The following is a 27946-nucleotide window of genomic DNA, read 5'->3' on the forward strand; positions in this document are numbered from 1 at the left end:
AAATAAACCTTCTGGGTGGTAACCCTAATTAACAAATTTACACTGCTCAAACAAAGCGACTTCCTCTGGGCCTAGAATAGATCTATTTCTACTGACTGATAACTTTACTTCAATGTGGGGACATTTTCAGTATAAAGACCTTAGAGTCACAGTTTCTTATGGAAAGTCTAACACTAGCCATAATCCATTAAACAAATGAGGATCATTACCTTTTTATCCCTATCTGTACAGATAGTTACTTTGGGGTTCTTCAGCATCACAAATCATGCAAGAGGGTTGTTGCCAACGTTCAGACACCCATAATACAATTTAAACTGTTCCAGATACCATTCAGCCCACTGCTGATTTCAATACAAATTATTTAAAAAAACAAAGTACTGACTGGGCAGTGCTTTATTGGTTGTCGCCTGGTTGTCATCTGATGTCTGTTGACTCTGTCCACCTTGAGTAAGCTGAGGATAGCTAGACTTTGCTACCTTCATAGTCAAGTGCTAAAGGGGTTGGACTGGTAGTAGTTTCTGTCTTGAAATGCTGTAGATCATGAATATGATTTGGGCATGCATACATTGACAATGGATGGCCTTCAAGATTGGCATTATGTAGTTGTTCTTCTTTAAATCAATATTAAGTTGTGCACCAGCATGGAGCACGTGATTGAATGGAGCAAGGTGAGTGCTGTGGAAACAGAGTAGTGGGGCAATTTTACCATGCATATGGGAAATATCAGGTTTTAGGCAGCAGTGCAGAAATTTGCTTCAAGAAGATATGATTGTCTGCTGCAAAGGAAGATATTTGACATATTATGGAGAGGCAAGGTCAGTTATGAATCTGAGTGATTTTGATTGTTGATTATCATTGGACCTGGCATCCTTGGTGTGGTTTTCCCCCAACGTTTCCCCTCACATCCTCCTAACTTCCAAACTCTGCACACTTTACCACAGCTAACCATTGCTAAAGTGATTTTGCTCTCTTCTTTAAACATGGTAATGTTGGCTTACACCCAATTGGTACATTACATTTACTTGTAAATCCTTAGTATTGTGGTACTACATGCACCCAGGGCCTATAAATTAAATTCTAATAGTGGGTCTGCAGCAGGGATTGTGCCACACATGTAAGTAGCCTTTGAAACATGTCTCAGGCCTGCAATTGCAGCCTGTGGGTGCAGTTTTAAACTGCCATTTCGACCAGGCAAAGTAAACCTTTTGCCAGACCTAAGCTTTCTTTTTAATACATATAAGTCACCCCTAATGTAGGCCCTAAATAGCCCATAGGGCAGGCACGGTGTATTTAAAAAGTTAGACATGTACTTTTCAGTCATTCATGCTCTGGTAGTGAAAAACTCTTCAATTAGTTTTTCGCTACTGCAAGGCCTACCTCTCTTATAGGATAACATTGAGTTACATTTTGACATTTAATAAGTACTACATTTCAATTGGGAGCAAGTAGGAATGTGGAGTCTGGTATATACAGAATTGTAATTTAAAACCCTCTTTAATGGTAAAGTCGGATTTTAAGTCAAATTCCTGAAAATGCCACTTTTAGAAAGTTGGCATTTTCTTGTCCTAAACATTTAGTTTCTGCAGCTGTATTCTGGTCACATGACTAGGTGTAACTGGCAGTTGTTCTTTGTGTAATGCTTCCTGACAGTGAGACAAAGGAGAAAAGGCGTTGGCAGGATAGGCCATCTGCAACTTGATGAGAGGGAGGAACTGTCACCTACCGCACCTGCACACCACAAAGGCTATGCCTGAGCACACTCACAAAGGGTAGTGCCAAACCCCAGACAAGCTAGGGCCAGGGCACGGAAGCAGGTAATTACAAGCACCTCTGTGGGTGGAAACCTCCGAAACCTTCTCCTGCTTCAAAGTGGGCACCAGGTATAATAATGGACCGTCAGAACCAACTCTTCTGTACAGCTCTGGCCTGTGGAAGACTCAGAAGGACTCCTGGGCTGCTCAGCATGTAGGATTGCTAGTCTGTTGCCCTGCTGCCCTGCTATCTTAGTGAAAGAACTGGACCTACATCTTGAACCTAGCACCACCAGAGTTGACTCCAAGGGCTATTTGTCTTGCCTCCTGATCAGTGTTTCAGGACAGAAAAGGCTCCAACCATCCCAAACCCAACACCTGGACACTGTCTGCTGTGAATCCTACCCTTCAGTCCTGGACCCTTAGAAGTGGACCTTAAGGTGCTCTGCCATGCCAGCTGTGGTTGGAACCAAAGTAGCACAACGCATCTCCTCGCAGCTATGCTTTCAAAGGGCCACAGCACGTCACATCCTCAAAGCCGAACCAGGCCTCAACGCAGGCTTTCACATTGCAAGCCCCTCATTGGTGGCATTCTTGACGAAGGAGCAGGATTCTGCATTGCAGCCCGCAGCTTCTTTGGAACCACGGGTGCGCAATGTAACTTCAACGCAGGACTTTGCATCACGAGCCTTGCATGACGGCCTTCTTTACGTTGGCGTGGGATTTCGCATCGCCGCCTCCCAGTTACTCGAAACTGCAGCTGAACGATGCATCTTCAACACAGGATCTTGCAAAGCTATGTGGGCATGTTTTAAAGTACTTTGTTCAGTATGCATAACTTGGTCCCTGTATCCGGCCGCCCCCCATTGCGGTTGGACTGAACTTGTGACTTTGTCCCTGTCCGGTGTGACCAGATAATCACAGTTGGAACGTTGTGCTTCTAGGCAGTATTTTCATTTAAATCTTTAAAATTGCATATCTCTGGTTCTACTGATTTGGCATTTTGATATCAAATAATTTATTAGGTTGTATTCTTTGTTTCTAAATTGGTGTGTGATTTATTTTCCTCATGTGGTGTTTTCACTTTATCACTGTTTGAAGTGCTGCATAAATACTTTATACATTGCCTCTAAGTTAAGCATGACTGCTTTGTGCTAAGCTACCAAAGGGTTAAGCACAGGTCAATGTGGTATTTGCTTGTGTTTCACCCTGATAGAGATTGTGGTTGCTGTTTGAGAAGGGTTTCATCCCTTCAACCAATAAACATATTTCCTACAGTTAGTAAAGCTGTGACAGTCATGCCTCATCTCACAGAGCCATCTCTGAACCTAGGCTTTTTGGAATGAGGATCCATTTGATCTTTGTTAGTTTAAATTTGAGGTCGATTCTGACCATCCAGATTTGGATGAGTGTAAGGAAGTCTATGAGCCAGTCCGCACGATTGTGAGTAAGTTTATTAACTTGAAGATAAAAACCCATCCTACTCACTTGCCCTATCCTAAATGAATAAAGTTTGAGTTTAATGGTATGTTCTCATGGGCTTCCCACAGGACTCCCTCTTTTTTCAAAACTTAAAGTGCTCTATAACTGGGTTCCCAGAGTTCTCGATTTGAGGCATCTGGGAATAGATAAGTCTGTTACTAATCAATCTGGTGATAGCCCAACATGTTTATCTCTTGCACCCCATCTCTGTAGCTGATTAACCATTACTCTTCTAGTCAGCTGGGGGCAGAGGCAAGCCAGCACAACCCTCAGAACCGACCACTAGTGAACCAGAGAAGCCTGGGTGCTCATCTGACCGATACACCTGCAGCTTCTACCATACCAGGGTAAGCTCTCTGTAGAGGATTGGCCCTGTGGAAATACACCATGGAGTGTGTTGTGAGGTTCAAGTTCTGACTTTTCAAGAATCCACTAGACTGGCTGTTTCCTTCAGGCAAGCCCTTAGGAATCAACTATCTCACCTGATCAATGGCAGGCACACTCCCTTTATAGTAAAATTAAGTTCTGCCTAGGCAGTCACAAGTTCTTACTCCTGGTTCCTTGAGAGTGCCTTCTGCTATCGCATCCCTCAGCAATGTGACTAAGGTTATCTTATCTCTCTGCCTAGCAGGAGGCACACAGAATACTCATATTTATGTGATTTGTCATAGAAAGCATATTTTGTACATCCTCACACATCCTTCATCCAGAGAAGATTGATTTACTCTAACAAGAGCCATACACAAAAGATTTAAAAAAACATTATTTATGTCCCCAACTTTGCTGGCGTGGCCTGCCTTCAAAGTAACTGGCAAGCAGCCCAGCACAGTTCCAACTTTCATCACATTCTGCATTCTACTCAAGAGTTGCACCCCAGAGGAAAAACCACAATGCAGTACAACACAATAAAGTCAAATGAGATTTTCTGGGGAACTGGGAAAATAGAAAAACAAGAAACAAGGGAACAAAGGTAAGAATGAAACAATATAGAAGCACAGAAATTATAGAAAGATTCAACAATCTTAAGGGAGCTTCTATCTCTATGCATATGACACCAATGTCCAGAATGCTGCTCTGAGAGTCTCACTTCACCACAGCGCTCCATGTCCACTGAGGCTCCCACAACCACTCGGAGATACTCTCCTTGGAACAATTGCTACACCCTGGCCTCACAGTTCCAGTAATCCCTGGTTTAGATTGTGTGTTGCTTTCTCAGGCTCCTACAAGAACCTGCCTGGTGCCCATATGCTATGACCTAGTAACCTTCCATGACATTTCTATGGCTTTCCTCTTGATAATGTACAAGCCCATCTCAAGCCCATGCTTTGATAACATGAATTCACCCCTCTCCACCAGCTTTCAATTTACAGTTTCTGAAAAACACTTATCAACCCCACTTAGTGACTCATCCTTATGGGTTTACCCCATATGCTCCCAATATGACAGACATGGTTTTAAATCACAGAGGCGTCTGAAACTGAGAATAGAGAGAAAAAGGTATTCTAAATAAATGTGGGTGAGGCTCTTGTATCACCCAGAAATGCTAGCCGGTGCCCCTTAGTTCCCGTTTATAGCATGTTTGAGACCCAAGCACTTATGAGTTCTTTTACATATCACAGGAAAAGAAGATGATGAAACCTTCTTTAACACCCTCTACTTCTTGAATCTGCACCTTAACAACTTCAGCTTCATCCCTTATTTCCACCTATTCTGCTTGCCTTTGTGATTCTTGTTCCGGTTCTCTCTCCACCATCCCCTAATTCTTTCTTCTACAACATATGTTCCAAAAATTCTCCATTTTTCACACTCTTTTTCTACAGGAGAAAACATTTATACATAGCTGATTGCCCTGATCTCTGCGCCTATCACACTTAAACCCTTCTTCTGAACAGGTTCCTCTGCATTCACACCTGCCCCAACACTACTAACACAAGTCACCACTTTCCTTCGATTTACCCTTTGGCTGCTTGAACACATGCACACAGTCCCTTCTTTCCAATCATTAATTTAACTCAGTCATTAACCCTTTTCATTGGAGGTTTTCAGTATTTCTATGGGTTTAGTCTTCTAAAATGTAAGAACAGGTTTTTTTGGACCTTCAACTGATGATAACCGTAAGTTGGTCTTCCACCTACTAATTGTACAAAGTTACAACTCTTTCCTACTGACATGAAAGTGATTCTATAGTCACCCAAACATTCATTGTTTGTAGAATTATTGCCTATCGTCCCCTTCAAATCATTCCGCCAGACATCCGAAAACCTCTCATTCAGTCCTGCTATTGCGATGTCAGATGCATCTCTACCCTTAATTCAAATGTGAGCAACAGTGGTTTAGTCATGGAACACACACTACTTTTCCTACCCTGGACAGTGAAGTAATAGGGCACCCCTTCTTCAGCAGATAGCTTGTGACCATCAGTGGCCCGTAAATGAGTGTCAAATTCCCTCTCCATTAATGCAAAAGAGTTGGTGGCTCACCATTACCGTGGAAATTTAGGGGAGATTTCATATTGTATTACATCGTTTCAACTGTTCTAGTCTCTCATTGGGATTTCAACGTGCAAAAAGTAAAGAAACAACTCTTTACTTCTACCACTCCACCTTCACCAAGAGTACTATACCAACCAGCTGTTGCTTGGATCACCCAATTTCTAACCCAAGCACGTGGACGGAGGCATTGTGTCTCAATAGACAGGACAGTATATGTAAGTTGTGAGTAATCAGAACAAGAATTGAATGTTTAAATTGTATATTTAAGGGGTTTCCAATGTAGCTCCAGTTGGGCCTGATCTATGCGATTTTCAAGACAACCTGAAGACTATCTATTGGAGCTCAATTTACATTCTGTATAAGTAAATGTAACGTATGTGGATAGGCTGAAGATTTGGCATAAATCTGTCCCTCTGGGCTTACGTGGGACAGCCCTAGTCTGTTTGGTGGACATCTCATTCATTTCCTAGGTTCTTCTATGTACTGTTCGGGTATTCTGTAGATATACTAGAAATATTCTTTGAATTAAATGTGTTCCATGACTATTCAATTGCTAAATCCTGGATTTATTCCTCATATGTCCTTAAAAAGTAAATACCCACCTCATTGAGTATTTGCATGGAAAAATTCTTGAAAGTGCCTGATGGTTGGTGACATATCTTTCTGATCACAAAGAGACAGACTGTTTTAATTAAATATTTTTTTTACGTATTTCTCTACATATTAGGATATGGATCTGCTCAGCCTCATCAACGATCCCATTCACAAACCCGTCACCTTGTTCTGGCCCTCAGACAAAACTATCAAAGCACTGCCCCAAGAGCAGCAAGATTTTCTCTTCAACCCTCAAAATAAGAATAAACTTATAGAATATTTGAAGTTTCACATCGTCAGAGATGAGAAGGTGAGTCTTTCTTGAAATATTGGCCCTTTGTGAACGTGAGGGCCATTCAGTGGATTTACTATTGATTCCTGCTAACGTTATTGTTTTTGTATGTTTTGCAAACATATAAAGATGCTGCGTGACACTGAATGAAGAAACCTGTGTGATTTATTAAATTAACTTATCGTGTATGTCGTTACATAGCAACATTATAAAACCTTGTTCCACCATCACCTATGTTTTAATTATTTAAATAACCTTGCAGTACATATATGTTGACTTTTAGTTTGTAAATACATAAAACTATCATTACCAATAAAAATGTACCTATTTACATACGCACATGCAGGTCAATTAATCTACCCGATGTAGTGTCTAATTAAGAGAAACATACAATTTAGTCTACAGCCCTAAAAACACTACACAAAAAATACGTCATTAATACCCAGATCAATAATACATTTGATATTTCATAAAGTAGGGGTTCCTCAAACATAGGAACAAACAAAGGAGCTATACATACATCTTCACCACTATGGTAGTTTTTAAGGTGAAATTGGCAGAATATTAAGGTTTGATAAGGATTCGGCCAAACAAAAACTGTTTTAGAAAGCCATATCGGATGTCTGTGAAGGAGTCAGTCCATATTCAAAAGGTCACTCTGTTCCTGGTATTCGACCTACACAAGGGCTCCTCAGAGCGGAGGACTTCAGCCTGCACTCTATAAGAAAAGAACAATTGACTTACAACAAGAAAGCCACCTTGGTCCTTGTTGGACCTGGCTCTTTTTGGTTTCCGCCTTCTAGTTCTTCCTCCTATATCTCCGACCTGTTTTTGTTGGCTTTAGGACTCTGGGCACTATACCTCTGATAATCAGAGCTAAAGTCCATGTGGTTGGCATTTTTAATTTACCTGTAAGTCCCTGTGTACAGTGGTATCCCATATACCCAGGGCCTGTAAATAAAATGCTACTAGTAGGCCTGCAGCGAAACCTGTCTCAGGCTTTTGCCATTGCAAGACCTGCAAGCGCAGTCTACTGCCGAAGTGACTTGGCATTTAAAGTTACTTGCCAAGTCTGGAACTCCCATTTTGCTACATATAGGTCACCCCTAAGGTAGGCTCTAGGTAGCCCTCTGGGAAGGGTGCTGTGTAGGTAAAAGGTAGAACATGTGCCTCAAATGTGTAGCATGTCCTGATAGTCACAAACAGCTTATTTGGTTTTCACTGCTGTGTGTCCTGCTCCTCTAACAGGTTTGTATTGGGAATTCCCTGATATGTTTTTTCAGTGGAAAATTTCTGATCTGAAAGGAGAAGTGCTGCCATATTTGGTATGTTTGAATAGTAGTGAAAAATCATGCTCACTGGTGTGGGTGGGTTTATTATTACTATTTTAGAAATTCCACTTTTAGAAAGTGGGCTTTTCTCTGTGCTTTGCGGCCTGACTCAAACCCACGTCTAGGGCAGAATAACAGCTGAGCTTGTTCATACTTTCTAGACAGCCATCACACAGGAAGGGCTGGGTGTAATAAGGTTGCATCTGCATTCATCTGGATATTGAATGGTCTTCCTGGGCAGGGAGCGTGAGGGGTGTTGACACTTGATGTTTGTAAAGGCTGTGTCCTGCCCTCACACAAAGGGTTCTTTACCCCCTACTGGGCAAGGGTGGAGGAAAATTCCTGGAACTTGTCAGACCTCACTGGAAACTTCTCATACCTTCCAGAAGCAAGGTACCAGAGTATAAGTACAGGGGCTCTGACCCCACATGGGAAGTACACTACTGGACCTGGAGGAAACTACACTGTAGTAAAGGCTGCTGAGCTGAAGTATTGCCATCTTGCTGTGCTTGACTGTTCTAAGGGACGGCTGCTCTGCCTGGTTGGACTGACCTGCTGCCTGCTGGCCTTTGCCCTGCTACAGAAACCACAAGTAGACCCCCAGAGTGTCTCCCAAGGCTTGCTGGCTTGTCCACCCTGGTCCCATGGGGTCACTGGAACACCAAATACCTCGCAAACTGCCTGAATCGAGTTGCTCGCACCTTTCTGTGACAGTTACTGCAGCTCAACCCCCTTACTGCCCCACTATCTCCGTGAGAGCAAGTCTTCCTACATCTGTGCTGAAGTAAGGCGCCATCCCCTCGTAAGGAACCCTCGGAGAGAAACCGGCAGTAACCTAAAGCAGTGTCGCTGCAGCTGCCAGCGCTCAGAGGAGCAGCACGATTGCCTCCCCACACGTTCACAGAATTGCACTGTGGGAGACTCCAGCATCTCCCGCCCGACGGCCCTGACAATCTTCACATGCTGGGAACCATCTGCACAATCCCCCCGGAGTCTGCAGCAGATTCCCTCACGAACCCCCACTGGGCCTAGCAGCAGCCCAGCAGCTCTGAAGCAAATATAAAGGTACTGTGGGGAAGGGGTTAGTTTGCGAGATTTCTACTCTTGCCCACCTGGCCCTGGGCAGTCCCTGCCTTTTCTCCCTGCCATTCTATGGGATTCTGCAAAACCTGGGTGGCTCCCATTACCAGGCAACCAAGGGAAAACCGAGCCTGCTACGTTCGAGTTGACGGCCACACCCCCGGATCCTGTGCATGGGAATTGCCGGCTGCCCAGTGCTGCATCTCAGGTTGCCGGCTTCCTTACATGCTCCAGGGGAACTTGATGTTTGTGTTGTGCTTCTCCCAGAGGTGAACCAAACCACTCTGCCCAGTAGAACTGCTCCGATTCCAGGAAAGCCATGTGGCACCATACTTTGGTGACTGAGGATGAGCGTGCTGCCGCCGGGGAGTACCAACTGAGGCCTTCATACGTGAATCCCGCAGTTTTTGCCTTATTCTTGGGTCATTTCATGGGAATGATCGTTGGGGCATTTATTATTTATTGTGAACAGGATAATACTTCGACGGAGGCCCCCGCTTCGTAGGTTAAGGATTTCCCAGAACTTACTGTATTTTGTTTTGTAGGCACGCAAGTGTTTCTGTGGCCTACAGTTTATGTCAGCCTTTACCTCCAAAGGGCTCATTGTTGCACCACCAATACAGTACAGCACATAAAAGGAGTGCAGGTGTGCTGTGCTGGGTGTTCTTAAGGGAATATTTGGTTGCCTGTGTAGTTATGGAGAAATATGGTGCTTGAGGTGTCTTTATTTCATAACCTATTGCAATTTTGGGCCCTGATGTTAGGGAGTATGTCGTGGTTATACCTTGCACAGTCAGGATAACAAGAACTAATGCTGGATAGCCTACTATGCACAGCATTTATGATTCTATGTGATCTCCCCAACCTAACTGCTGCAATTTGTGCCCTGATGTTATGATATGTGTTGTTGTATGCCTTGCAGGGACAGGATAACAAGCCTTAGTTGAGGATCTGCATAATATGTACAGTGATGGTGTTTTTATGACGTGTGCAACATATAAGTCTTTATCTTATTGCGCTAACTGTGATGGTATGCCAATTGCCTAGTTGACAAAGTGATTTATGGTTTATGTCCTGTTTGGTCTATGTGCAATATATTTTAAATATTTTTATATAATCCTGTGTGGAGTTCCTTTTGTGGTGTGTTTATTCTGTTACTCGTAGGAATGTGTTGCGCATAGACTTTACACTTTGTCTCTGTGGATAAGCCTGACTGGTCTGTGCCAAGCTACCAGAGGTGAGCAAAGGTTATCTTTGGTGTGTGTCTTACTTGCCTTGACTAGAGTGGTGGGTTCTGCCTGGCTTAGGTGCATACCCTAGTCATCCAGAAACCCCATTTTTTTGTCCTCATCTCACCAATAAGTGTCTGCAATTCCTACAAAGAAGCCGTCATTCCAAACTGTGCACCCTGCGGCTACTGCTTTCGCTGAGGCAAAACCAGACCAGACCCTTTGTTGATAGCTTGGTGTAATCATAGGACCAGGAGATCCCTACCCCAGGACACTAGGACCTGCCAGATGTTCACACCACTCTCACTTTCTCCCCCTGGTCTAAACGGGCCATGGCAAACGCAGCTTTTAACCAGTCCTCACACTGGCAGCGGTTCTTTCCAATTTCTCTCCGAGCTATTAAAACCAAGTATAATAACAGGCCTCTATGTATCTGCTGAAAATTCTTTCCAAGCGAGCCGTCATCCCCAAACAATACCAGGGCGACATTGACCTTGATTTTAGCTTTAAAAATGCCACATAAATCATCCTCCACACCCCTCCAAAAAGCTCTAAGTTCGATGCATTCATAGAAGATATGGATATCGTTGGCGTTAAGAAAGTTGCATCTTGGACATTTGGGGGAGGATAGTGGAGCAAACTTAGCGATCTTTGCCGGTGTATAATAAAGCCTGTTGATAAAAAAGAAATGGTTCTTTTTTAAGCTGGCCGGCTTAACATATTTATAGAGAAGCTTCAAAGAGGGTTCATATAGATCTTCAATATCAGAATCAAGAGGAGACTGATTCCAAACTACATGCTGCGGGGGATGTTCCACGTCTTCAGCCTCTAAGAACTTCTTATACCAGATAGAAACTTCCTTTCTTTTAAGATGTACTTCTTGCAAAGGTTTGGTCCGTCTCCCACTCTCCTCGTATATCCCCCTTTTCCGCTATAAACAAGGAGGCTAGTTGCAAGTATTTAAGTCTGGAAAGACTACTCCCAACCTTCGCTCTTAAGACATCCCAGGGGTGGACTCCTTCTGAGGATAGAAGTTCTGACCAAATAGTAATACCCGCCCTTTTTATTGGGATCGCAAGACTATCCGTCAGACATAGCGGGGTCCCCGTAGAGACCCAAATCAGGGCAAAATCCAAATAGTACCCAATCCCCCATCTACATCTGACCTTATACCATAGATCAAGGGCGGCCCTAAGAACTTTCAGACGCACCTTTTTAAAGAACCTTGGAGCACCAAATTTATACAGAAAACCTTATCCTCCACCCTCCACCTTGGTCATTGCACCCAATAGCCTCTCCCAGGATGTCTCTTCTGGTTTTACAAGTTACATCCGGATGTTATTTAATTAGAAAGCGACAGAGTACCAGCCAATATCTGGGAGAGCTAGCCCCCCTTTGGTGATCCTATGTCTCAGCTTTTTCCACAACTATCTAGCACCCTTATTTGCCTAGATGAAACTTCCGATCTTACTTTGAATTTTACAAATATCTTGAGTAGGAAAATCAAGAAGGATCGCGTTAAACAAGTATGTCAACTTAGGTAAAATAACCATTTTCACCAAGTTAACCCTACCGAAATTCTTCCATCTGGCAAATGGGCAGTTCACTTCTTTAGTGGTCTTGTTCAGATTAATCTGGGGGATTTGATCCAGATCTTTAACGATAATAATACCCAGATATTTGAACTCATTACTCGTGCTACCCTCCCAGTTGTCCATGTTCCAGCACATCACCTCTGTTTTAGAGGTGTTGGCTAGATATCCTGAAAGAGAACCAAATTCTTCCAAAGGGCTTCGACCCTTGGTATGACCGCCCCCGGATTGTTGGTGTATAGCAACAGGTCGTCGGCATAAAGAGCCAACTTACAGCAGTATTGCTGAGACTTGAAGGGGGAAATTAGGTCGTCCGATCTTATTGCTTGTGCCAGGGGCTCTATATAAATATCAAACAGCAGGGGAGAGATGGGACAGCCCTGTCTTGTTCCTCTTTGGATGTTAAAGCTAGAGGTTAACATGCAGTTTAACCAGATTTTTGTGGAGGCTTCTTGGTAACAATTTATCAAGGTCTGAACAAAGATAGGACCTGTCAGGACTGGCCAGCTTAAGCCACCAATTTGCCTTAAGTTTCTTCCCGTAATTGGCAGGTTACATGGTGTTAGGAATTGCAGATTGATCAGGTACTTGCCTCACCGTTGGTCTTCCCATCTGTTTAAGGGACGACTGATTAGTTCATAGCGGAAATCTAAGATGGCCGCCGGCTATGCTCATTAGGTTGTCGGTCTAGTGTTTTTGCCCCTTTCCAGCGCAGCTGTGCTCGCGACTCCGCTCGCGGCAAACTGCGCACTTCAACTGAGGAAATTTAGAAAACGGTTGCAAATCTCTTGGCGGCGTTTTCTTTTCTGAGAAAGACTTGGTAGGGAGTAACCAAGATTAGCGACAGCAAGACTGCTTCCGCAGCTGCGGTAATTGAGTCTTATCTTTAATGTTTCCTGGAAGATTTCCAGTGGTGTACAAGGAAATTGAAGCGACCTCATTCAGCGAACCGGTAAGAGTTTAGTTCTTCTTGAGCAAGAGGCTTAGCACATGAGTCTCTTGTCAGCGCATTAACGGCACTAGCTGTACTAACTGGCAAGAGGAATTAATTACAGAGACTACATTCTATGTCAAATGAATAATAGAAAGAAAAAAGGTTGCAGAGGCTGAGAAATTCTACGACAAGGAAATTTAGAGAATAGTTACAGAGACAGTGAAATTCGACAGCTCGTAATTTCAGAGAATTGCAGACCAGCCCCGTTTAACAGTGGAAGTTCGAGAAATAATATTCAAGAAAAAGAGACAGTTCTAAAAGATAATTCAATTCTAATGAAAACTACAAGTAGGTGTAGTTATGTATATATATATATATGTATAAAGATACTTACCAACTGCAGTGAAGGCATCCTTCCCTTTAACGGAATCTTGGAGCTTGCCAACAGTCAGAGAGTCGACAGCTGAAAGATAAGAAACAAAAGATTAATAACTGCATTGGTAGTTTGCAAGGTAATAGAAAGAGTAGGATACAGACAGACTTGTAAATACTGAGAAACCTAAACACCCAGCTAACCCAGTACCTGTGTTTCTTCTCAAAAAAAGAAAAGAACAACGGAGTTGCAGATACTATAAGGAGGCCAACGCACAAGAGAATAGTTAGCCACAAAGCTAGGACAGGTAACAATTCTTTTGGGGCTTAGAATATGACTAGGAATGTGAAGGTATATTGCTAAAGCTAATTCTTTTGCAGGAAGAAGTTGGCAAGAATGATAGCAGTCCTGTCCAGCTGAAGAAGACGTAGTGTTTCTCTTTTCTTCCCAATCCCCTTTCCTCCCTCTAGTTGCCAGGGTATTGTATATATTAAATGTGTACAGCTCTGGTAACGGAGTTGAGGAATCGTGGAACAGTCATCGGCTCCTGCGGAAGCTTGTGATTCTGGGACAGGTACTTGACAGGCCCAAAGCCCATTGAGCTAAGTACCTCCCAGAGATGTACCCAGCAGACTCTATCGAATGCCTTGGCCGCGTCTTGTGCCACTATGGCCAAGGGATCCAATCGAACTATAGCTAAATCGATGTTACCGATTTGTTGGTGCGTCTGCTCCCGAGGATGAACCTTTTTTGGTCCACATTTATCAGCTGTGGGGCCATCTTAACCAGTCTCCCTGCAAGAATACTCATGAAGATCTTATAATCGGCATTCAGCAGGGAAATTGGTATATAAGAATCCGGTTTTAGGGGATCCTTCCCAGGTTTCAGGATAAGTACGAAGTTTGCTTCTTTCCAAGACCTGGGAGCCTGTCCTTCCGAGCTATACACTGAGTTAAATAAAATACCCAATATCGGGACCAATTCATCTAGGAGGAGTTTATAGACCTCGCTGGGAAGCACATCTGTACCTGATGCTTTATAATTTTTACATTTGTATATTTGGATCTTGATTTAATTCTCAGTGATTGGAGCGTCTAAGCTTTCACTACATTCATCCGTTAGAGTTGGCAGGGATTTCTCTCTCAGCCAAGTTTGCAGAGTTTCGGTGTTAGGCACCGTCTCCTCCCTATAAAGCTCGGAGAATAGAGAGAGAAGGCGGGCTTGCATGTCCTCTATGTTACTTGACCTCTCCCCATTTTCATTTATTATTAATTCATTGATGTTATTCTGTGCACGATCTACTCTTGCTTTCCATGCCAAAAGGGCACCTCCTTCTCTCCATACTCAAAGTTCTGCATATTTTTAGAGAACCATTGTACCCTGCACTTCTGATCTAACCTTCCCTTATAATCCTGGCAAGCACCTTCCAAGTCCCTCTCAACTTGTGACAGCCTTTCAGAGCTCTCTTGATTAAACCGAACCCTCTCCACCTCCAACAGAGGAATTTTGCCCTCCAGGGTCCGTAGCTCCCGAGCCTCTGCCCTATTCTTTGAGCAAGTACGACTATGTAACAGGCCCCTTAGGTTAGCTTTAAAGGCATCCCAGACATAGTCCATAGATGTCAAACTGATATTTATAGAAACAGGGCCGGTTTTAGTACTGGTGGTGCCCTGTGTGAGAATGTTTGTTGGCGCCCCACCATCCTCCAACTATGACCACCTCGCCACAGATTCTCACACTACCACCATTTGACAATGCCCTCCAAGTCTTCATAACCACTGTCTCTTAGATTCATTTAGTTTTATAGCACCACTCATTCCAGTTTAAGGTGTCACTCAGAACACTTTACATCACACATACATTGCACGGAGACAATCATGCGTGTGTAAATCAGTGTATAGGAAATGTAACTTAAGACAGAGGCCTACAAGGTGTAGGAGTAAGATGGTAGCTTAAGAGTCCTTGGCCTGGAAAAGCACAAATTCAGAATTTAAAATGTAACACCATTGTTAGGGGTTTCCGTTAATAATAAGAATTGATTTCTACCCAAATGAACCCTTTTTGCAATATTAGGATAAGGAAAGACTGGGCAAAAATGTGTGGCTGTAATATATTCCTTGCAGTTTGCATGCAGCTCTTTGAGGACAGTTAATAGCTCACTGCTCTATATTAGGAATTTAACTTATAAAATGCAAGTAACAAAAGGATCTCACTGACAAAAGTGATAACCCATTGACCTATTTATAGTATTTGCAATTTGTGATCTGAATAAGACACCTTCTTCACTACGATGAGTCAGAACTTTCACCAGACAAAGCTCCGGTCTCATCACCGGAGTTATCCTGACATTTTTATTGATGCTTGAAAATTGCTGGGGCAAGGAACCTGGCATCTGGTGCTTTTAAAACAATAAATATGGCGCCCCCACCCCAAGTGAGCACCCGGTGCAATGGCACCGATCGCACCGCCCTAGAGCCGGCCCTGTATAGAAAAGTAGTCTACGTTAGCAGATGTAAGAGCCCGCGCAATCCCAGCATCTGACAGCATAGACCTTTTAAGTGTCCATCTGGGGTATAAATTGTGCCTCTTTCCCACGAAGGAAAACAGCACGGGGTATGGTCTGATAGGTGACTGGGCAAGACAGTAATACAAGTCATATTATCCAGATTAGATTTGTCAGTTAAAACATAGTCAATTCCTAGAAGAGTGGCCATGCTTCTTGCTAAGGAACGTAAACCTGTATGTCGCCCATCTTTACCCTCCAGACGTCTACGAGCTCCTGGTCGTGTAACATGCTTTTCAGAACTCTACGTACTCGAGGTGCCCCATGTAATGACTCTGATTGGATCTGTCTTTTAAGCGTTCAAGAAGAACGTTAAAGCCGCCTCCAATAATTAAAGGCGAGACTACTTCGATCAGATTAGATTGTAATTTACAGATATACGTCGTAACATCAGTATTGGGGCCATAAAAAGAAGCAGATACTAACTCTGAACCTCCAAAGTCCAGTATGGCCACTATCCACCTCCCTGTGTGGTCGGTTTGGATGGATTTAATAGAACATCCTGCCCCCTGTTTTATCAATATAGCCACCCCCTTGCTATGAACTGTCTGCTCAGAAGAGCAAAAATATTTTACCCAGGGATATTTGGGGTATATAATACAGCACTCTGCATAACTTAAATGCGTCTCCTGAATAAGGCAAATTTTGGCAGGGGATAGCTCTAAGTGTTTCAGCACCATTCTTTGTCTAGGGGGGCATCTTAACCCATTAACATTCCATGAGATAAACTTTACCTCGCTACTCAATGGGAGAATTCCTGCCATCAGAGGGTAAAACCCAGAACAGACGGTCACTTATAAATGTGAGATTGAGGATATTTTTTTGAGTTTTACCCACTACTCCCCACGGATCCCACCACCACCCCCACTCAAACCCCCTGTGATTCCACCCCCCCCCACACAGGTAACCCTCCCTTCTATTAGTCTAGAGCCTGTTCGGCCTCTATCCCTTGGGCATTTTAAGAAAAAAAACTTTACTTTAACATTTCAATCCTAAGTCTCACTGGCTAGGGGCCCCCCTTACTTCCACCATCCCCTTCTTATACCCCACCCCCATTCTTTATCTTAGCTATAAGAGCATCAACCTCCTTGACTGAGCGATACATATACATGTGGTTATTCCATATAATACACAATGATGCAGGAAACCTCAATTGTGCCTTAGCCCCCAGCTTATTCAACTCCTCCATTCTTTTGCCGAGCTCTCACTGTTTTGCACCAGTGATGTGGGATACATCAGATCTAATAGAAAAGGAGAAAGGGTTAGAGAAGGATTTAGATGTTATTATTCCTTCCTTTAAAGCTGAGGATAAAATTGCCTCTTTAACAGTGTATGTTAGGAAGTTATTTAAAATTTTCCTAGGCTTCTGTTTTGCTGGATTTCTTTGAAACGGGTCACGATGTACCCGTTGTATTTACTGGGCAAGATCTATGTTGGGGGAGTTTTTTTAACACTGTTTCTTTTAGCAAGTATATCACAAACCCCCTGATATCTGTGCCTTTAAGTGCTTCAGGGACATTAATAAGTCTCAAATTGTTCTTCCTGGTGTGGTTCTCCATACGCTCAAGGTCTTCCTTCAGTTTCCTATTCTGGGTTGCTAGATTAGCCATTTCCGTTGTGGAGGTATGGAGTGCCTCCTTAATTTTCGGAATCTCCAGCTGTAATACGTCGGTTCTTAATGAGACCTCCTCCAACTTCTGTGCTAACACCACACAGGATGCTTGAATCGCTGCCTGGTTTGTCTCCGAAACAGTAAACCTGTTCCCCATCTCATCCTTAAGAGCCAATAGAATTTCTGCCAAAGATCTAGACGAGGTCACTGAATCAACAGACTCAGGGAGAGGATCTTGTTGACCATCGTCAACAGGGACGCTGCTAGTTGCGCTGTGTGCATGCCTTTATTTTTAATCTTTGCCTGAAAGTTAACTTGTTCATTTTACATTGCTGCTACACGCTTGCGCTGATCTTTTTAAAATTGGTTTTTAAATAGTTTTGCACATCTAAAGTTCTCACCTGACTTTTCTCCCTGGCCCCGGTCTGACGCGGCAAGTGACGTTGTGCGGAGGGCTTTCGGGAGCGGCAACAACTTCCTGCTGGGGTTAGCGCACTAGTTTTTGGCGCCCCTACCAGTATTTAGCTTCACACTAATGCGCACGTGCAGCTGATGCGTGCAGCGGACGCGTGCAGCGGGCGCACCAAAGGCAAGCCCGTCTGCGCCCGTCCGCGCCTGTACCAGGCCCAGGGCCTGGCCTTGGCCTTGGCCTCCGGACCATAAGAAACTCAGCTATTCAGGTATGAAACTTCTAAATCTATGCCTAGCACCCAATAATGCGTGCTCACGTATGGTTTTAGATGCCACCAGTGGGCCCTTCAAAGCTTGTCCCCATTGTAATTTCATACCCTCTATGCTACCTAATCGGAATGCCTCTAAAGCGCATCCCCCTTATTTTGACAGTGGAAATATCAGCGCAGCACTCATAAACGCGCGCTCACTAGTTAAACACAAATACGAGATAGCGGACTTGCTAACTGATCACAATCTAGATGTTCTTTTTATCATTGAAACCTGGACAGCTCCTTCGTCAGGACCTGACCTTATTGATGGCACTCCAGAGGGCTACATAGCCTTAAGACAAGACAGAGCCAGCACAAAAGTCGGTGGGCTGGTGATAATTTATAGCAGCAATCTCACGGCAAAAATCGATCACATCCCCTCCTTGACCTGTGAAGCTATATAGTTCTCTATTAAGCTCGCCTCCTTCCAAACCTTTAAGGGCATTTTACTCTATCGCCCACCAGGACCCAGGACAGAGTTTCTTTCTACACTAAGTAACCTGATAGAACCACTGGCAGCGGAACCCACCCTCACGATTTTGGGGGATTTTAATTTCCACTTAGAAAACCATCTTGACAAGGACACCAACACATTACTTTTAGACCTGGAAGCGGTGGGTCTATCACAGCGAGTTTTAAACGCCACGCACATAGCTTTACTTTAGATGGCCTTTTCTCAAATTCCCAAACTATTCTTCTACAGAGTATTCTCCCTTTAGTCTGGTCTGACCATCATGCGATTATATTTAACATTCATACTGACATCAAACCCTCTTCTAGTACCTTAAAAATCAAGCCGGTTGTAATAAAAGCCTGGAAAAGTATAGATCACCAGCTTCTTAAAACACACTTATGTTCAACCCAACCAGTGCCAAACAAAACTTTCTCAAAAAAATGGAGCTCTCCGTCAGCCCCTTGGTTCTCTGAATTTCTCAGAGAACAAAAGAAACTGTGTAGAAACCGTGAAAGACAATGGCATAAATCTTATAACTGTCAGGAGAAACTAGTTTATAAAGAAGCACTTACTAAATATAAACTATTGATTGCGCAGGAAAAAAGTAAATATTACATCGCACAGATTGAATCTGCGCAAGATTCTAATAAGCAGCTCTATCAAGTAGTCGCCAAATTGTCAAGTCAAATATCCTCCTGCACCCCAGCCCCTTCACAGTCACTATGTGACACCCTAGCCAATTACTTTTTTGAAAAAGTAAACGACATCTACTCGAAATTTGCATCTCAGACCAACACTGCTGATCAGTCCTCAATAAGTGGTACCACTGAATACTCCTTATTACAATTTGATAACACCACACCTGATCAGATTGCCAATCTAATCGCTTCCGTAAAATCAGGCTCTGCTACCGACCCTTGTCCTCCGGCTGTACTTATACCAGTCATAGAACAAGTGGCACCTGTTATATCTAGCATTTGTAATGCTATGTTTGCTTCAGGCATATACCCCACTACCTGGAAGAAAACTATCATAAAACCACTTCTAAAAAAAGCAAACCTGGATCCAACTGACACTAAAGATTACAGGCTGATAGCTAGCCTGCCTTTCCCGGACAAAAGTTTTGAAAAGGTGATGAATACTCAACTCTCCAAGTATATTGAAGATCATCATCTGCTAGACGACACTCAATTTGGTTTTCGTAAGGGCCACAGAACAGAGACCGCGCTTATCAAAGCGGCTGAAGATATCAGAATTATTGTGGATCAGGGAGGCACGGCTGTTCTCGTACTGCTGGATCTCTCAGCAGCTTTTGACACGGTCGATCTTGCCATCTTGATCGACCGTGTAACTAAAATGGGTATCCAGCATAATGCTAGAGCACTTTTGACCTCTTTCCTCACCAACCGCACTCAGTCGGTAAATTTTGGCACTTTTCAGTCTGCCCAACTGGCCCTCCTGTGTGGTATTCCGCAACGTTCATCCCTAAGTCCGACAATTTTTAACATCTATGTGTCGGACTTAGCCAGAGTAATTAAGGGACACGGGGTGGGCCTTACATCGTATGCTGACGATAAGCAGTTGGTGTTGACTATACACAATGATGGGGAAAAGGTAGAAGCCAACTTTCAAAGAGTTATGCTGGCCATCAGTAGCTGGATGACCAGAAATTGTCTTAAGTTGAACTCTGACAAAACAGAGGTTGTGACATTCGGCAAGCTATTCTGGCCTTCCTCTTGCTTGCCTTCTTTACTGAGTCCCCCTCCACTCCCAGTCACCAGGGTTAGGAATTTGGGCGTCATATACGATGACAGACGGACTTTTGTGCCTCATGCCAACTCGGTGGTTTCAGCTTCATTTCACAAATTACGTATGATAAAAAAGATTTTACCATTTCTTCCTTTGACTGCAGAAAAAGCTCTGGTTAGTACACTGGTCATGTCCACCATTGACTACTACAATGGGCTTCTTGTGAATGCCCAAAACAAGGTCATTCATAAACTACAATCAGTCCAGAACGCAGCCGCCAGAATGCTATCAGGAACCCCTAAGTACAAGCCAATCTCCCTTGTCATCCAGAAGTATCACTGGCTCTCTGTGAAGAATCGCATAAAGTTCAAGGCCTTGTGCATTGCTTACAAGGCTTCCCGTAAATCTGGACCTCAGTTTCTAATCAGAAAGCTAGCGACTTATATTCCAACACGGGCCCTTCGCTCATCCACTGCATTTTTGCTTAGAGTTCCACGCACCAAAACTGCTTCATGGGGCGATAAGCGTTTTATTGTCGCCATTGCTAAACTTTGGAACTCGCTTCCATTAAAGATCAGATCTTGCCAGTCTCTACTAACTTTCAGGAAAATGATAAAAACCTGGTTGTTTAATCAATAAGTCCCTTCGGTATATGGTATAAGCCGGCTGTCCTCAGCGCCGAGACACCCATGGGTAGTTGAGCGCTTTATAAATCTCATAAACATAAACATAAACATCGTGGTCATCCCAGTCCGCTAAAGCAGTAAACCTCTTTGAAATGCAAACTGCAGGATGAATGGCAGAGAGAAAGTTCCCAGAGCTCTCCACCAAACCGTTCAGGGGGCCAGAGATGCCCGGCGACTGCATGTTGCTTTGTGGGGTAACTGACATGCCGGGAGACTTAAGCTGGGCGGAATCTGGTAATATATCCAATTGCAGCCTGCTAGGACTAAAAGAGCCTTCCTTGTTTGAGCCCCGGGTTGTAGATGAAGACAGGACCTTATAGAATGATTTTAAAGACGGGGTTATTTTAACCTTTGAGGTCGATGCTTTCTTGCCCCTACCCCACCTTCTTCCAGTGCTGACTCTGCCTCCTGTGGCCCGGACCTGGAAGCAGGAAGTACCACTACGCCGCCACTCGCGGTTGCGCCCTCCCACTGCGAGGCTCGAAGCGCCGGCGAACCACCACGGAGTTCCGGAGCCATGCACCACGCCAAGCAGGAAAACAGAGGAAACGAACAAGCACGGGCAGAACGGGGGAAGGCACATGACACTTCAAGGTGGGGATAGAAGAGAGGTTTTTCAAACTAAAGTGCTCATTCCGAGACCCCCCCCTAGATGAGACCAGACAAAAGCCCAAGGGAGCTTTGGCCACGGCCGCCATGTTTCCCCTCCTTGGTTCTTGCAAACCCCATTTCTAACCTTGTTTAGCAAGGATGTGATATTATCAAACAGTGCAGAATATTGCACAGGCATGAAAATTCCGCCCCAAACATGTAATCAGGGTCATGAACCAGACCCCAGACATTCCCCCACGTACTGAGGACATTTGTTACTATCCTTTGTGTTTACTCTAGCAGCAGGCATTGAGACTTCATACTTCATCTATAAAATGTTATTACAGTAGAGTAGAGTCTCTAATGTAAAGTATTTATTACAGGTGAGCGTTGATGACACAACTCATCTATGGTAAGTGCGATTGCAGTTGCAGACCATTGATTGATTGAGTCATACCATATGAATGAATGAGTGAGTTTGTATAGTGCTTAGCTACTCCAAAAGGAGTGTCCCGGCGCTGCAGAATCACAGAGCTGTTGACATAGAGATGGTTTAGCTCCCAAAGAGCCAGGTTTTCAACAATTTCTTAAAACTCATCAGATCCGTGGAGAGTCTAAGGGGCAGTGGAGGTTTGTTCCATGCCTGTGCCCCCAAGAGGCTGAAGGATTTACTCCCTTATGTGCCAGGCGCACCTTAGGGACGCAATCATACGCCCCGAGGTTGATCTAAGTGCCCTTGTTGGAGTGTACCAGCCGACACGTCTTTTAAGGTAGCTGGACCCTTACCGTGAAGAGCCTTAAAGAACATTACTAAGGCCTTAAATTGTATCCGCTCCCTGACTGGGAGCCAATGAAGGGCTTTAAGATGAGGTGCCATATGAGAATCGCTCTGGCTGCGGCGTTCTGCACCACCTGCAGGCATTGTAGGAGAGAGTCCGGTAAACCTAGATAAAGGATGTTCCCGTAGTCCAGCCTCGATGTAATCAATGCCTGGATCACGGTCCTCCTACAGTCCAGCGGAAGAAGTGGTAAGAACTTTTTCACCATCCGAAGTAGTCCAATACAGGTCCCCACCACAGCCTGAACTTGGGAGCGCATAGAGAGAGCATCATTGATACAGATTGGCCCGGATACAGGGGATACAGGGGTGAATCGAGGAAGAGGACATTTTGAGTCCCTATCAGGCCGGCTTCAGATCAAATATGTCAACCGTGGACCAGATTTTCAGATTACAGCTACTATTCTGGAAAACGGTGAAGATAGAGGGTGGCAGCCTCTATCTCATATTCGTTGATCTGAAGTCGGCCTTTGATCTCATTCCCAGGAAGAAACTCTGGGAAGTGCTTAGCGATCTTGGGATTCCTCCTTATCTCCTCAATGTGTTAGTGAGGTTACACACTGGCAACTACGCACAGGTGAGATGCGGAAAATATGGGGAACTCTCTTCACGCTTTCCTGTCAAAAAGGGGGTGAGACAAGGATGCATTTTAGCCCCCATCCTATTTTGTCTCTACATCAATGGGCTTATTGACTTTCTTAATAATATAAAGACACTGATGCCCCAAAGTTAGCCACTGGGAAGATACCCGCATTGATGTTCGCCGACGATACTCTGTTATTGTCCAAGTCACCCCTTGGCATTCATCGTATCCTGGATGGGTTTACACAGTTTTGCAACAGGAGAGGTTTGGAGATTAACCTAGCCAAGACCAAATTTATGGTCTTTAATCCCTAGATGAGCACGCACCCAAACCCCTCTCTCAATGGTAACCTCCTTGAAAAAGTGAGGATATTCGAGTATTTGGGTATCACACTAACTGAGCAATTTGGGTGGGGGCCCCCAGATGGCCAAAGCTAGACTTAGGCTAACTCAAACAGTGGGTGGATTATTAAATTGTTCAGAACATCTATACATAAGCCAGCAGCTCCTGTGGTGGAAATATTTAAGGCCCAAGCAAGGGGGGCTACACTATACAGGGCGAAGCTTTGGGGGCACTGTATTTAAGGCCCAAGCAAGGAGGGCTACACTATACGGGGCGAAGCTTTGGAGGCACTGTTCTACTTCTGATCTCGTCAAGCTGGAAAATAATTTCATGAGACAGTTTATAGGCCTTCCACGCAGCACACCATTAGTTCCCCTCTGTATGGACTTGGGCATGAGGCCAATTGATGAAGAGATTGCCTTAGGCCTCTGACCTTTTGGCATCGGGTATGGGTAACCCCAGAGTTGTCCTCCTACAGAGCCGAACTAAAGGAGCTTCTCCCAAGATTAAATCCCAGCAAACTACCGTGGCTGGCCCACATTAGGAATCTTTCCGCCAGGCTTGGTAGGCCAGAGCTATGGTAATTCCCAGAGTTTTCCTGTGCCTTGACATCTAGGTCGGACCTCGTAAAACAATATAGGCAATCCAACCTACTGTCCCTACAAGAAAGTGTCAAAGAGGGCAAGCTGACGATGGAGTTCCTACAAATTAAAGAGGTATACAAAAAATAACTCTTTTTGGATGTAATCTACCCTCCATTGGCTAGGAAATTGTACTTACAGTTTAGATTGGGGAATTTACCTCTATGGGCCCCTGAGAACTTGAGTGTGTGTCCTGTATGTAATTCAACGGCTGAGACTGAAACCCATGTACTGTTTTTCTGCCATGCATATGTTTTGCCCCGCAAACGTTGGATTATCCAATTATGTAAAAATCTAGGGTTTGTCCGCTGTCAAGAGGCCCACAGAGTGTTAAAATATGATACTGATCCTCCAATTGTATTTGCCGTATCGCGCTTTTTAAACGCTATGTGGCGCATTAGGAGAGGGCTTTTAAAGCAATCTTAGGGGAGGATCAAATGGCCAAAAGCATTACAAGTTATATTCTGTGTGTCCTCCCCAAAAAATTTTTTACAACCTTTTGTAAAATTTGGTAAATGCATTTTTATGACTGTTATTAAGAATTTTATATTCCTGTGTAGCTGTCAGTCTTTTTATATAAATGCATGGGATGTAAATATTGATTAGTTTGTGTAAATATTTGAAGTTTTTTTATCTTGTAATGTACTTTTATGGCACGAGTGGCAAAAATAAAGTTCTTTGACTGACTGACTGACTGATACAGATTCCCAAGTTTCTAACTATGGGTTGAACCACACTGGGAGGAAAAAATTCCTCCGGCCACCATTGACTCCAGTCATGCACTGTAGGCAGGCCAAAGAAGACTATTTCTGATTTGTTGGAGTTACACTTCAGCTGGTTTTCCCCCAGTCACCCGAAGACGTTGGTAAGGCAAGATCTAATCATGCCCCCATCAAAATCATTACCTCTGTTGCAAGAGAAAACCAGCTGAGTGTCGTCAGTTTACGAAATTATCTTTGCACCATAAGACTCTACCAGTGCTGCCAAAGGGGACATATATAGATTAAAAGGCGTTGGGCAAAGGCAGGAGCCCTGAGGGACTCCCACTTGTAGGCAAGGCAAGGGGGAAGACAAAGGAGGAGTCCAAATCACCTGCTCTCTGTCCTCCAAATAGGAAGTTAGCCAGGCTAGAGCCCACCCCCCAAAACCCATTTTTTCCAGTATGTCGAGAAGCCTCCTATATGGCACCATGTCGATATGGATATGCAATTAGGAAAGAATTCCTTTTTCACTCTTCGCCCTAAATGCAATTAATTATAGTTCAGTAAATCCATTTCGTGATTCAGAAATGCTTTTCTGACTAACAAAATGGATTTTACATATACCAAAAGACCAATTTCCAGTCGTAAACCCTGTGACTTTGCGAATTACAGGGTTTGTAACTGCAAAATGGCTTGATACTACAGGTCCAAAAGGTATTGTGAAAGCTGGCAGAGCAGATAAGTATCACGTTTAAGTGTTGATAGAGGACTGTGCCTACTTAATGAGTTTCTTTTCCATTTATGAAAGACTCATTAAGAAGGCACAGTTCTCTATCAACACTTAAACTTGTACTTCGCAATGGCTTTTGGGTGTTGCCATTTACGAGGCATGTGCCACTATCAACATTGGGCCCTGACCACTGTAGTACTAAAGCCTAGAGTCTATCACCCATCTCAGTCACCTCCAGATAAGTATCACATTTCTCTGCCAGTTGTACCCTAACAATTGACAGCTCTGTTTAAACTGACATGGGTGCTATTGTGTCCATGAGACCGCAAATCAACTCCGCCATATCTGCCTGCTTCAACATCCTCCACAAGCTCAGAAAAATCTATAAATGGCTCCCCCTGGACACCAGAAAGACCACACCCAGGCGTTGATCATAAGCAGGCTAGACTACGGCAATGCCCTCTACTACGGATTCACTGCCTCATCACTCACAAGCCCCAAACCATCCAAAACACCACCGCCAGGCTCGTTATCAACCTACCCCATCGTACACACATCAAGCCTCACGTCAGGGAACTTCACTGGTTCCCCGCCCAGAAACGCTGCCACTTCAAGATACTCACCCTCACCTACAAAGCGTAACATTATAATGCACCCGTCTATCTCCACCGCTGTCTGCACTTCCACCAGCCAAACTACAACCTCTGATCGGCTTCACTGTCATTTGCACACATTACCCACATCCGCTGAAGCAGGGCAGGAGGTGGATCATTCACCTACCTATCAGCAAAAACCTGGAACTCTCTCCCCCTGGACATCAGAACAACTACCACGCCCACAACATTCAGCAAGAAACTGAAGACATGGCTCTTCTCCTGATGCACCTGGCTCTCTGCACCAGCTCAGCGCCTAGAGACGTTCACGGGTGATTACATTACATTGGAAGGTAGTTCTGAGTGACGGGGATAGCTGTTTTTTGAGAATTGCACTGAATCAACCAAAGTATTTCACAAATGCTATCAAACAAATAACCAGAGGGTAATGTATGTGATAACTTCTTTTTCAGATTGGAAATCTGAAAAACTCATAGAGTTTGGCGAGCTGAACAAGTAAGCCATGCAGATACAGTAGATTAAGCAGGTATGAAGCAGAGAGCACTAATATGAGTAAAAACAATAAGTGCAGAGGTCAGTTTGATTACATGTAGGCAGCAGTCATTGTTACTTACTCATTTACTTTTTCCTGCTATGGACAGTCATGGTACATATATCCATGGCAAATTCAATTTAACACTGTTCTTGGCACCCTTTCATACTCTTCTTATCTCCCATCATCTATCACTTATTCTATATACCTGTACTAAAATATAGCAAATAGGTTCCGTTCATTGAATCCCCCTGGATTTTTAGCTTTTTGACTACAAAGTTTTGGACGTTTACTGCGAGTCTCACCAATTGAGTTTCACTCATGGTAAATTCTGAGGAAATGTTATGATGAGGTTCACTGCTACGCAGCTAGGGTAAGAAGCTCTGGGCTCATTACAAATGAACACACGCATGTGCACAATTGTGCGTGCCAAGCATGTGAGACTTCTGTCTAGCTCAGTCTGGTATTTGTGCACAGGGAGCCTGTTGACGATGGGACCCTTGAGGGATTGGTGCTGACCTGGTGTAGGCCTTATAATGTGGGTGGGCATTAACAGTGTACATCTCTAATTATTGCTCACAAGTGTTTGTGCTTTACTGATTTACACATTATGGGCGAAATCTGCGCTACAGCATGTTTTTGCCCCACATAGAACTGGAGATTCAGGTCAGGTATCAATCCTAGTGTAAAAATGGACCCCAACTGCAGAGCCAAAGCAACGTTTGTTATAACTGCACTCCTTATGCCACTGGGAATATTGTCATATTTCGTTGTCTCAGCTAATGATTAGAATAAAGGCATTTGTCCCCCTACTTTGCCAAGTTAAGTACTCTGCTGGCCAGCACGAGGATCAGAGCCACACAATACAACAATTTGTCAGTGCTTGGCCCAGTTCATAAGAAAGGGAGGGGTTGAATAGAAATCTATATGTTCTTATTAACTCTTCACTCTGCACCTGGCCTGGCAAATCCAAGCCCAGAGACTTAAAAGAGGTAGGCCAGACCTCTGGAGCCAAACACAAGAGACTCTCCCCTTTGACGTTTTGGTTGGAAGGGATTAAGCAGCAGAGTCAATTGGAGGCAGGGTTGAATCTCTCAGGGAAGTTCTTTCCCTAGACCTCTTGAACCAACCATGTTCAGTTGCAGAATGCCTTACTACAGAGTCGAGTCAGTGGTGGAGTTATTATGTGGCACCCTAGGATTGAGCAGAGGTGCCACGTTTTTTAGAACTTTCCACCCCACTTTAAAACCTCTGCACAAGGGAGAGACAGTTAAGAATTTACTGGACCTGTGTGCGATAACACCACTGTGTGCCTTGCTGGAAGGAGAAACTACGTGACTCCTCTGCAAGGATGAGCTTAAGTACTTTGACTCCAACTCGCACCTAGGGGCCAGAAGTGTTTCTCCAAGGCAGGTGGTGCTGCATCCCTTATATCTTC

The 27946-nt window shown here is 44.0% G+C and overlaps 1 protein-coding gene and 1 long non-coding RNA gene across 7 annotated transcripts in view; one reads left to right on the forward strand and one right to left on the reverse strand.

Annotated features, from left to right (window-relative positions):
* The window catches only part of LOC146855449 (stabilin-2-like), a 1111419-nt gene that overhangs the window by 829710 nt on the left and 253763 nt on the right, over positions 1 to 27946 (forward strand). The window contains exon 51 of the mRNA XM_085653245.1: positions 6453 to 6629. Within this exon, the coding sequence (XP_085509371.1) occupies positions 6453 to 6629 (177 nt within the window). The remainder of the gene's footprint in view (positions 1 to 6452; positions 6630 to 27946) is intronic.
* Positions 1 to 27946, reverse strand: part of LOC146855453 (uncharacterized) — a 140237-nt gene that overhangs the window by 104625 nt on the left and 7666 nt on the right. For all 6 annotated transcript variants that reach the window (XR_014981323.1, XR_014981322.1, XR_014981325.1 and 3 more), the window contains exon 2: positions 13172 to 13240. This is a non-coding gene — a long non-coding RNA (uncharacterized LOC146855453). The remainder of the gene's footprint in view (positions 1 to 13171; positions 13241 to 27946) is intronic.

The sequence above is a fragment of the Triturus cristatus genome, chromosome 4_1 (assembly GCF_964204655.1).
Source record: "Triturus cristatus chromosome 4_1, aTriCri1.1, whole genome shotgun sequence".
NCBI lineage: Eukaryota > Metazoa > Chordata > Amphibia > Caudata > Salamandridae > Triturus > Triturus cristatus.